General features: G+C 39.3%; 1 protein-coding gene and 1 long non-coding RNA gene across 2 annotated transcripts; one reads left to right on the forward strand and one right to left on the reverse strand.

The window, feature by feature from the left end:
- Positions 1 to 262: 262 nt before the first annotated feature.
- On the reverse strand, positions 263 to 11,216 carry CA7 (carbonic anhydrase 7; the record flags this gene model as incomplete). The annotated part of the gene is made up of 7 exons (XM_084644505.1): positions 263 to 385; positions 2,759 to 2,914; positions 4,201 to 4,263; positions 4,534 to 4,629; positions 5,320 to 5,438; positions 8,800 to 8,997; positions 11,177 to 11,216. The coding sequence occupies 7 exons, from the start codon at positions 11,214 to 11,216 to the stop codon at positions 263 to 265; spliced, it is 795 nt and encodes a 264-aa protein (XP_084500631.1).
- On the forward strand, positions 5,361 to 8,806 carry LOC311528965. Its single transcript, XR_014713743.1, has 3 exons — positions 5,361 to 5,473; positions 6,328 to 6,406; positions 8,740 to 8,806. It is a non-coding gene; the product is annotated as an uncharacterized lncRNA (long non-coding RNA).
- Positions 11,217 to 11,524: the final 308 nt, after the last annotated feature.

Genomic DNA, 11,524 nt, shown 5'->3' on the forward strand with positions numbered 1-11,524 from the left:
CCCTGGATTACTAAATTATTCCTGATTTTTAAAAATGTTCTCTCTTTTAGAGAACAAGATCCCATTATAATTATTTTAAAAGAAGGGATCTGGCCTATTCAAAGCATAAAACCAAGAGGTATTGACTTTTTTGCTGTACCACAACACAGAGTGTTCGTGGAAATGTCTGTTTTGCTTTCTCAATGAGATAATCATCTGAAGATCAGTGGAACTTGGACATGGAAGCACTTGGAAGTTTGAAGCTTATTATTAATTTTCTTCTTTAGGCCTTGAAGGAAGCACGAATTTTTCTTCCCTTAAGAGGTTGAGGGGGGCGAAAATTATTCACCATCTGGATCCTTTCATCTCCCTCGCTGGTGAAGAGAAGAGTTCGGAATTTCTCCAGCTGTAAATTCATATGAAATAACTTTACTACTTGCAAAGGCAATTGGTGTTAATGTAGTTGAAAAAAGGTAAGACGAAGACATTCAATACTTTTCAATATGATAATAGTACATTTTCAAGCTAAGAGCCTAAAAAGACTATTAATGGCAGATGAAAGCCCCCAATGGTTTCTGAATATTAGATACCTCCAAAAGTAATTTGTTTGAAATGCATGATTGGCTCACTTCAATATGTTCACTGTTTTCTATATTTGGAATCTTTAATATGAAAGGTGCAAGTACCCACTTCTGAAGCTTCAGTTCCAGTTAGAGATGAAAGAGACCTGTTCGGTCATCTAGACAATACCCCCACCATTATCAGACTATTTCCTATGGTGTTTTGCTCAGTCTAGTTTTAAATGCACCAGGAGACTGTGTTTCTATCACTTCCTATCGGGGAGAATATTTCAAATGTAATATGTCTCACTGCCAGGAAATTCTTGTGATAGCCTAAAGTTTCCCTTTCTTTGGGCCAGATCAAACCCTGTACTGTGAGTGGATGGTTCAGGAATGCAGAAGATCCTGGAAAACATTCTCAGTTTGTAGTGCGGTGCAGATGGAAAAAATAATAAACAGGGATCTAGAAATATTAGAAAACATCGAAAGGAGATTCAGCTTGGAAATCTGCAAACTAATATATTTATCAAAACTTCTCTGAAGCACAGATATACAATGGGAGGAAGAAATCTGGAAAACAGTAGTGCTAAGTGACCTGGAGGTAGAGGTTATCAAATTAATAATGGGTTATGTTGTTTGGCAAGGGGTAGGCTTGTGGTATCTACAAAACCACCACCACCACAATAAAGACCAATTGGCAACCCTGTAGAGACACTCTCAGGAGAGAGGCCAAAGTTTAAGTGGGTCAAGAGGGGACTAAACAGTCCTCTCACCCTCCAAGGTGAAGCACATGGCGGGCCAGTGAGGGAAACTTGCACTGCTGATGCCTGTGCTATACCTGTTTTGTAGATAAAGAATCTCAGTCTCCAGGGCTGACAATCAGGCACTTTTCACATGCACTAGAAATTCACACAAAAGAACAAAAAAAATCTAGTCAATAAAATCAACAGGAGATTTACATTCTGGTGGAGGTGTTAAAGTTAGGAAGAAAAGAATTAGAGACCTAAAATATAAAATGTTTGGAAACACAATGAATGTGCAGATGTGACTTCTCTCTTGCAAGATGGTTGGATTGGGAGGAAGCCTGCTCTTGTGGCTAACACAAAGGAGTGGAATGTCAGGAGATCTGCATTTTATTCCTGGCTCTGCCACAGACATCCTATGTAATCTTGGGCAAGTCACTTTATCTCTCTGTCTCAGTTTCCCTATCTATAAAATGAGTGATGCTTGTACAGCAGTTTTGAAAATACATAAAAAAGCGAATACCAAATATTTTTCTTGCTATGCCAAAGATCATTTAAACAGCAATATTAAACAAGATTGTTTGGAATGAGTGGCAAATCTGGGCTTGGAGTGAGATATTATATTATACATAATGATTTATTATTCACTCTATAGTACCAAGTATGCAAATATCATCACTGGTAAATTCAGAAAAAAATAAATCCCATCTTATAAGTCTGTGCTTTAAAATGTCTACAGATAGGTTCAATCTCAAATCTCCTCTGCAGTCTCATGTGGCATTTACTTCTCGTGATATCAGTTACTATTTGGGAAGGGGTTATATGAACATTTCTTTTACATTTGTTCAGACAAATATTAAAGACTAAATCATGCTGAGTTACACCAGTATTTGTTAAAACAGAATTTGGCCTATGGGCCAGATTTGTAAAAGTATCTAATGATGCAGATAGGTATCTAATAGGATTTTCAAAAGTGCCTTAGTGCCTAATTCCCATTGAAATCAACAGGAGTTGGGCACCTAGGTACATTTGAAAAGCCCACTAGACACCCATCTGCATATTTAGGTACCTAAATACCTTTGAAAATCTGAACTTAAGTTTTTAAGTCATTTTTTAATTCCTGGCAAATGCAGGAAGAGTGAAATAGATAAGAGAATGTTAATTTGACAAACAGCAAAGAAATTCCAGGCAGGTCCTTGCATTCAACTAAGACATGGCTGCATGGGTGTAAATGAGGGCAGAATTGGGTCCATTATATCTTTGTGGAGGCATAACAAACAAAATGTTGGCTTTCTACTTTATCCACAAAATCTGTAATTCAGTACTTCAAGAGTAGACATCTCTGGCTATTTGCCATTTCTTAAATCAGTCTCACTGTACAAAGAAAACAATCACTGCCTACAGATCCCATTTTGAACCCTACAAAAATGAAGTCAAGAGTATCAAAACTTGGGGACAAGCTGACTGCAAATTTACCTGTTTCTCAGAAATCCTGACAGGCTCTTTCAGCACTATCCACGTTACACTCTCATATAGAGGAGGTGTTGTTAGAGAACCAGGATATGTCCAGTAATTTAGACTTGAGGGCAGGAGGCATTTTGGGTTGAAGGTTCTGAACTGAGCTTTTGTCCCCTGGAAGGAACAGATACGTTATATTTCTTTTTTTTTTTTTAAATGTGTTTAAGGAGATAGATATTTATTGAGAAACAAAACACCAGCTGATAGCTTAAAATTGCAAGAATAATGGGATGATAATTTGGCTCCATCTAAGCACAACAACATCATGAGAATAGCACTTATCTAGTACCCAAATGCTGGCTTAGGGAGTGTATGTCCCTGCTGCCTGTGTTAGCACTGAGCTAGTAAAACAAAAGCTCCACTTGCAATTAGTGCCCCTTCCTCCATGGGGAAATTAGGCAGAAAATCTCTTCTCTGTATAGTGCCCAGCACAAGCTGCTAACTGTGCACACTTCATCACCAGCATTGGCTTCTATGGAATTGTGGAATTCCTGTGCTAATTACTTGCCACTTTTTGTGCCTTACAACTCTGCTTTGTGTCTGGAGCAACCAGGCAATCCAGGCAAAGATTGCCTCTACAATCTAACACGCAAATCTAGAACAAAGATTAGGTCTATCCTGAAGCTGCAGGTGTAATTTCCAACTCAGGTAGGCATATGGCAGAGGGGTGCTGAGCTGGGCTCTGAGTGCAGTGCCAGGAGAGGTTACCTGACTACCTTCAGGGTTACAGTGGTCTAGAACAGGACTCCTGGATCCATGCATTTTTACTGAGCAGATCAGGAGGAGGGGGCACCTGCTCACTCAAACTCCACAGCCAAGCAACTAAAAAATGCCAACGTGTCTGCAAAAATTCTGCTCACCCCAGAACCCAGCAGGAGTGAGGACAAGGGCATCTCTTCCTGACGGGCAGTCCTGCCATTTTTAAAAGGAATTACAAGAAATGCCTGAAGGGGCAACACTTCCTTTTCAAAGCAGGGAAGCAAGTCATTGTCATGCCCATATCGAGTTATGGCCAACCACATATCCACAACATCAGAATTCAATAGTCTCTACTCAAAAAACACGGAGGCACGAACAACATGTTCATTCATTCTGAACTCCTGTTAGCATAAGGGAATTATATTGAAGTTTTGTGAATTAGAGCATACAATTCTAGCATACAAGGCAACCATGAGTGGTGAGAGACAATACATTAGAATGAAGTGTGTTTAAACTATCACATTTACCTTCCCTTGTATTACGTTACGTACTAATTATGGGTGAATTTCACGGGGAGGGGATGGAATTTGCTGCTTTAATTTGTTGTTATTTCACTCAAGCTCATGCACTAGTTAAAACTGTTTAAAAGTCATCCAAGTGAGGGGAAGAAAAAAAGATACAAGAGCAAACAAAAAACTTACTTTAAATTTTACCATGTACAAGGTATCAGTTAGTCTGTTCATATTGACATGTTCTTCTCCAGTCTAAAAGTGTAATGGATACAGGTGCATGAGAATATAGATATGATATAGTTAATAATTATGCTTTGAATATATAACAGGCCATTTTCTGTCTTAGGAATGTTCCCACTGAAGCAGGTTTAATTGCAGCCTGCCTTGAGTCACTGCTTCCAGTAAAGTCATTTATTTTCCCCAAACAGTTCTTCTCAACTGTGTGTCTTTAGTTCTTAAAAGGTTGACAGTTTGATGCTTCTCTACACATAAAACAAACACCATTATTTTCATGACTCTTACCTCCAAGAAAATACCAACTACCGCCAAGCCATCTGGAGCTGCTGCTGCTTCTCCAAATGTTGCATATTTCCTGGCATTCCAATGAACCAAGTGGAGCTATGAAGGGGAATCATAAAACAGACATATGAACAAGCTAAATGAGAAAGGCCCTCACACAGGCTGTATTACGCTTAGTAAGCAATAACATCAGTCAATTTATCACATAATAAAGCTTTGCTTGAAGGGCAGATTTTCCAGAAATTCTGAGAAAAACCATCTCAACTAGGAATTTACCAAGTTCCAAAACAGCAGTCCTTTGAGTGAATAAGACAATGAATCTCCCCCCTCCCCGCAAAAAAAAACATTCCCAGGGTCAGCTAGAACTACGTCCCTTCTTCCTTATCTGCAAACTACTATTGGCTGTCAGAGCTATGGCCCCACCCCCAAAATCATGTTTATTAGGGTAGTGCCAAAGGGCCAACCAAGAACGGGGCCCCCTCACAGTAATACACACAGTAATAGACAGCTAGAGCATAGGCAAATATAAGCAAGAGATACTGGTTACTAATTTAAAGTGTGTGGTGTGGAGCTGTTGCTTCTGGACCCCATTGTGGATAGAGAGAAATGGCCAACTAGAAACTGCATGTAGACAGCATTTCAATTAATGAATATAGATAGCAGTATATTGCTTAGTTAAATGGATGGATGGGCCAAGCTGCAAAATTCAGATCTGGGTAAAAACTGTTCCAAATTTTGTTTCAGGTTTGCATCCTGGTTGTAGTAAAGTGGTTCTGAAAAAGTTCTTACCTCAGAAGGAAAAGATTTGCTGTCAACTGTATGCTCTGATCCTTGGCTGTGCTTCATTCCCCAATGAAAATGAAACTGCTTTAGCCTATAGGGACCTTCAAGGGGACCCCCACTGATCACTGTAAATGGAAGTGCATAAAGAGAATGTAAAAGAGTAAGTATTTGGTTTTTTTTACTGCTTGATTGCAGAAACTAGTTGGATCAATAGTGGAGAAACAGCATCTCTCAAGAGCAGGAGGAGAGAAAAAAGATATTTTTGATATACAGTATACAGAGGAGAAGCCAAAGCCACAATTAATAAAATACAAAGAAAGTGCTTTATCTTGGCTTTCAAATTCTTAGAATTAATAACACAGAGCAAATTTATTCCTGATCGAAGTCAATGAAGTTACATTAGGGATGTATCTGACCCATGATTCAGTGCCACCAAATCTGTTAGAAACTCACAATGTCATCTGTGTAAGTAAATATCTCAGATCAGCTCCCGCTATCCAAGTTTAGGCGAAGATGGGTGAGGGTAAAGAGTTTTTCTTCCTGGCTGATATCAGAGATAGCAGAAAGATTTATACTAGACAGAGAAACACCTTTTTACAGACAATTACTTTTACACAAATTTACCATATTCCTATTTAGCCTTTGGAATTGTAAATTTGAGGTAAGAGGACTGAGTAGCTATCCACCAAGCAAGCAAGCTATGGGTGCTTCCTACTGAAATTCAGAAAGCTGAACTGGTTTAGTATTTAAAAAAACAATTGGAATTAGAAACAGTTTTTGATGTGTTTTTAAATAATTTTTTGGAATTGTAAAGGTACTTGGGACTTTGCGGAAGACAGGGAGTGGATCTGTTGAGTTAGAAGGCGCAGTTTTACACAGCCATAGATCATTTTGCTATGTATTTCCTCTTTAGGATTATCTTTTTCCCTCCAGCAGAAGTTCTCTATATTCTGTTTTCTGTTAATACCTGATCCTGGTAGAGAAAGTTAATGAAATACCTTGTATTTAACATAGCACCTTTCCTAAGAGGATCGCAAATCATTTTACAAAGGTGGGGAAGACAGATATGGAGAGATTATGGAATTTGGTCAAGGTAAATACAAACTTTTAACATTTTAAATTTTAAAATAATACTTTTAATAAATGCAGCCCATTAATATCTAGGCAATGTGGTCTACATTTATAGAAAGAAAATAACATTTCAGCAGAGTTCTAGTAATTTCCTTGTGCTTTAAAGAGACAGGACACCAAGCCGTTTATCTTCTGTCAAATAGAACTGAAAACTGGTAATTTAAATTATAAATTAAAAAAGTATCGTAAAGCATGCACGCACAGGGTCTGTAAAGTATTTTTTAACAACACAGTCCTTATCATTTTATTTGCTTCCAAATTTTTCATGTTATGGAATTATTTCATTGCTCGTCACATGGAACATTAACTTGTGAAGTCCACAACCCCACCACACTTTGTGTAGGAAACTAGCTTTTATACACCAAAGCACATAAGCACATGCTTACATTCCACTGAAGTTAACTGTACTAAAGTGCATCCCTTTAAAGTTAAGCACATTCTTATGTTTTGCTAAATTGGGGCCTAAATGGGGGCTTATAGGGTAGATGAAATGCATCCCCTCATCCAACCCCTCATCCCCCCATCAAGTCTGGATCAGTGAACTAAGCTCCTCCATACCCTCTGTACAAGTCACTGGATCTATCTAAGTGCAGCTCTAGTAGCTTCTCTCCAGGTTTGCTCTCCTACTATAGCCCCCTTCATGCCAGCCTAGTAGATGCACCAGGAGCAGAGAGTCCCTTTCATGGATGCTGCGGTGGTGCTCTCCCCTTGAGGAGCAATGCAGGACCCTGTAGTGCAAACCCTCTGAACCTGGGTGAATTTCACTATTAAATGGACAGATTTCTATTATTTATAACTAAATTAAAATTGTCCATGAAGATTGTTTTTCCAGATACATTTTATAAAGTCACTTTCTAAGGCAACATGCTTAAAAGAATCTTTAAAGAAGCTAATTTTAGGCAAGCTCAGATCCATTGTCTTTACTTAAAACACAGAAATTACACTTGCAAATTGATCATTCACTGAGCTGTGTGCTTGTCCTTGCGTTTTTTTCTTTTAAAAGACCCAGTAGCTGTAGCTTAAGCCCACACCTGATAATGCTCTGACAACCTTATGGGATTACTTCAAAGGCAATAGAGAGTACCTCAGGCCATTGCAGAACATTCATTTCTCAGCAACCATAACATTTGGTTTGAATATCAAATTAAACTGGCATCACAAAAGCACCAAACTGGATGAATGACCATTAGTTGCTGACATAAGTTAAAATAAAACAAACTAGCCCATCAGAGACCATTTATATAAAAGCTCTTCTCTACTTACCGGTTACTAATAGATTTCTGATATTCTGTGCTTCAGAATCAGTGTGTAAGTGAATCAGAGCAAAATTTTCGATAGAGGTAAAAGGAGAACAATCTAATGCAAGGGTGGCCAAACTGGCTTGTGAGCCACATGCGGCTCTTTTACAGTTAAAAGTGTAGCTCATGGAGTCCTTCAGGTCTTCCCCCGCATTCTCCACCTACTGGACTGTGGGGGAAGCTCGGGACCTCTACCTTACAGCAGGGTGGTGGGGTAGGGGCTTCTGCCCAGCGGGAAGGAGGGTCTCGGGGCTTTAGCAGGAGCGGAGCTGAAGCTCCAAGCACTGTCAGGCGCCTCCCACGGGGCTGAAGCCTTGAGCCCCGGCAGGTTTGCCTCGGCTCTCAAACTTCTGAAGATTGTCGTATGCAACTCAAAGTGTTTGTAAGTTTGGCCATCCTGATCGAGTGTTTAACTGCACCAAAACTCACGCTATCTAGAGCTGAAGATGAAGGATAAAAGGTAGCTGCAGCTTGTGTAACATGCACAGTCTGACTCCTCAGCAGAACTAGCCAGAGAGGCCATATCATTTCTGAAGAAGCCATTCTGCCATGGGAAAGAGGAATCAATGCAGAGGGACCATGTTTCTGTGCTGATAGGTCTAGAGCACCGGATATCCACGTGGTCTGTATTTGGCAGAAGTGACAACCTTTCAGTCTCAGGACAATTCAGAGGAACCACCACAAATAGAAATGCATTGTTTCCTGTCCCCAGATTGAGTTCTTCCTTCCCATGTAGCAATGTGGCTCTGCTAAGTGACACTTTGCACAGAGACTGAGCGCCCAGTCTCTCCACTTTTTAAGCCTCTGCCAGATTGTGGTATTAAAAAAAAAAAAAAAAAAGGCAGGCCCAAGAAAATGGTAAAACAAAAGTGGCTCTAATCACATACCTCAGCCAAGTAATGCCACTAATCTCATATCAGAAGATTTAAATAGCTGCAAAATTGTACACTAAAGCCTTTAATTATACTTCACATAATGTATTTTATCATCTCTCTAGCTAAGAAGGTGAAGAAATATAAGCTACGAGATCTTAATTCTAAGTCAGTATCAGGCTCACCTGTCTTGTCATCAGCATCTTCAAAGTCCACCGTGACTGAGTGGCCATTGTTGGAGATATCAAGAGATGTACACGATTCATATGAGATAATAAGAGGCTTCAGACTAGGATCATAAACTGCTTGCGTGGAGACTATATCAACAGGTGACTGACGATGCCCATGGGCAATGGGATATGATTTGTACCACTCAGAAGGCCCTTTGAAACAAAGGAAAGGAAGACACTGTTACTTCACTTTTGCCACAGATAGAAAAGAATCATTAGAGGTTTTTACGAGCTTCGGATTGAATGCCATGTTCATTGGAAATCACATAAGTTTGTCACCATAGGAGTTATCTGAAAAACTATGCATTGTCTTGTGTGTGTTTACAGATCCTAGCAGTGCAGCCTGCATCCTGGTGGGCGATTTAGCTCTTTTATGAATAGCATAATGATGGGAACATAATACAGCCACAGGCACACCCAGACCTTTCTGCTTACCCCCAGCTTCCTGTAGAAATTAAATGCAATTACAAATAGATTATTCCAGAATAGACTTGGTTGAGGAATCTCTCTCTGTGTTGATATTGTAAACACATACACTGTGTATTTTAGCTTTACTGGGTAGGACAGTGGTAAATGCTTGAGATTCAAATTAGATGCAGATGACTCAGAATGTCTCAGCTACTATATGCTTATTTTTAAACCCATTTTATGACTGCAGTAAATCTTTGAGAGACAGGCATCATTATTCCATAATGCCCACTATACTATTTCTCTACCGCAAGTGAGCAGTAGAGGATGATTATCAACACCTTTGGACTTCCTGACCCCAAAGGAGTGGGATTAAATACCAGTATAATCACACAGCTTTCTGCTCTAGGAGCTGGAGTGCTCTCATGCTGTTTAAGATAACAAGATCATATCTACATCAAACAATGATTTATTGATACCTTTTACTTTTGTTTCACTTGTGTATTTTATTATAACACACAGCAATGTAATTCTTCTAGTCCCTGTTTTGGGAAAGTTATCATGTTGACTTTTTAATACATTAAAAATAACCCAAAGCACTTCAATTGTAGCATTCTCATTTTTGTTGAAGAATGGAAAAAATGTTAATCAGTCACAGGTATAAACTACCGCACTTGCCCCAACCTATGTTAGTTAAAAAAAAAATTAATGTAACATACTATGTCGGTCTTTGGGAGGCATTGAAGCACTTGCTTATAAACTATATATTTTCCTTTTCTCAATCTGGGGGCTGTTTTTAAAAGAGATCTGGTATTGAAATTCTATTGAAGCCTATTCAGTATAGCTGAGCTTCCTCATCAGCTTGTTATCAATAAAATAGATACATACAATTGCACACACACTTACAAATAATATCTGCTGGAGCTATGCATCTTTCACTCGGTGTTCTAGCTTTCATTCAATCATGTATAAACTTGTTTTACTGCGGTAACATCAGTCATTCATCCATCCATTCTCTTCAAATGATATAGATATTGTAAAAAGAAAAGGAGTACTTGTGGCACCTTAGAGACTAACCAATTTATTTGAGCATGAGCTTTCGTGAGCTACAGCCACGGCATGCATCCGATGAAGTGAGCTGTAGCTCACGAAAGCTCATGCTCAAATAAATTGGTTAGTCTCTAAGGTGCCACAAGTACTCCTTTTCTTTTTGCGAATACAGACTAACACGGCTGTTACTCTGAAACCTGTCATAGATATTGTAAAAATTTTCAGGAGTCTGCATAAGTCTCCACATAAGTTTTCTTTACACATACTTTTTTGAGGAGCGGGAGGTGCAGAAAGAGAATAACTCTAAATTAAAGGGGCTGTTAAACACCAGAAAGAACAGTATCGCTTGTGTAATAAAAAATGCCTCCAATGTTTAAATACTGATCTATATAATTTCTTGGAATTCAAGGAACCTGTATAGCATGAATATCACATTTTAGTCATCTTAGTGGGATCCGACTGTCCATACCACTCCACTAAAGCTCCTTCATTCAAATGATTGTTTTAGAGGGAGAAATAAAACCCCAGTTTACTATCATCATTTGGGGAGGAGATGGCTAAAATATCTACAGGGAAGACTCTCAATGTCCTCCATCCCCATTTAAGAAAGATGCAGGTTTCTTACATACAGATTATGGCAGTGTTGCTGATTATGACAGGACAACAGCAGGTGAAGTTTGTCATCTCCAGGAGCCCTTCTTTGAGTTTTGTTTAATATTGATAAATTAGTTAACTGCCTGCTGCACAATTGATGCCTGCAGATGATGAAATGCAGGCATCTCTGCAAAGATTAGACAAGGATATTGAGGAGCTGATGAGCGGGAGAGAGAGAAAGAGAGAGTGATTAGGTTAGGAAAGGATGGATGTAACATACCATCATCCTGTCCATATCCCCAGCAGTGGTGTCCGGTCATTATGCAGGCTGCTGTGCTCTGCTTTGCTCTCAGCTCTTTGATCCAATTGCTGCAGCTTACCTGCCTTTATAATGACTCATTTGCAGGATAGTGTCTGCCTCTTAAAGACACAGAGCAGCTAAAGCAATTCCTGCAGGAAGAGGGAAGGATCTTGGTTCCTGATGGTCCCACCTACACAGATTCCACTCTGATTTCTGCTGCTGCTGCTCACCCCATTTCCAGTGCCTACTCTGCACTGGTACAAAGGGAACCACTAGAATTCTCAGTGTCCCATTCCCAATATCATAGATGCATTCAGTTGCCAGAAG

The sequence above is a fragment of the Lepidochelys olivacea genome (genome assembly GCF_965140295.1).
Source record: "Lepidochelys olivacea isolate rLepOli2 genome assembly, chromosome: 12".
Lineage (NCBI taxonomy): Eukaryota > Metazoa > Chordata > Testudines > Cheloniidae > Lepidochelys > Lepidochelys olivacea.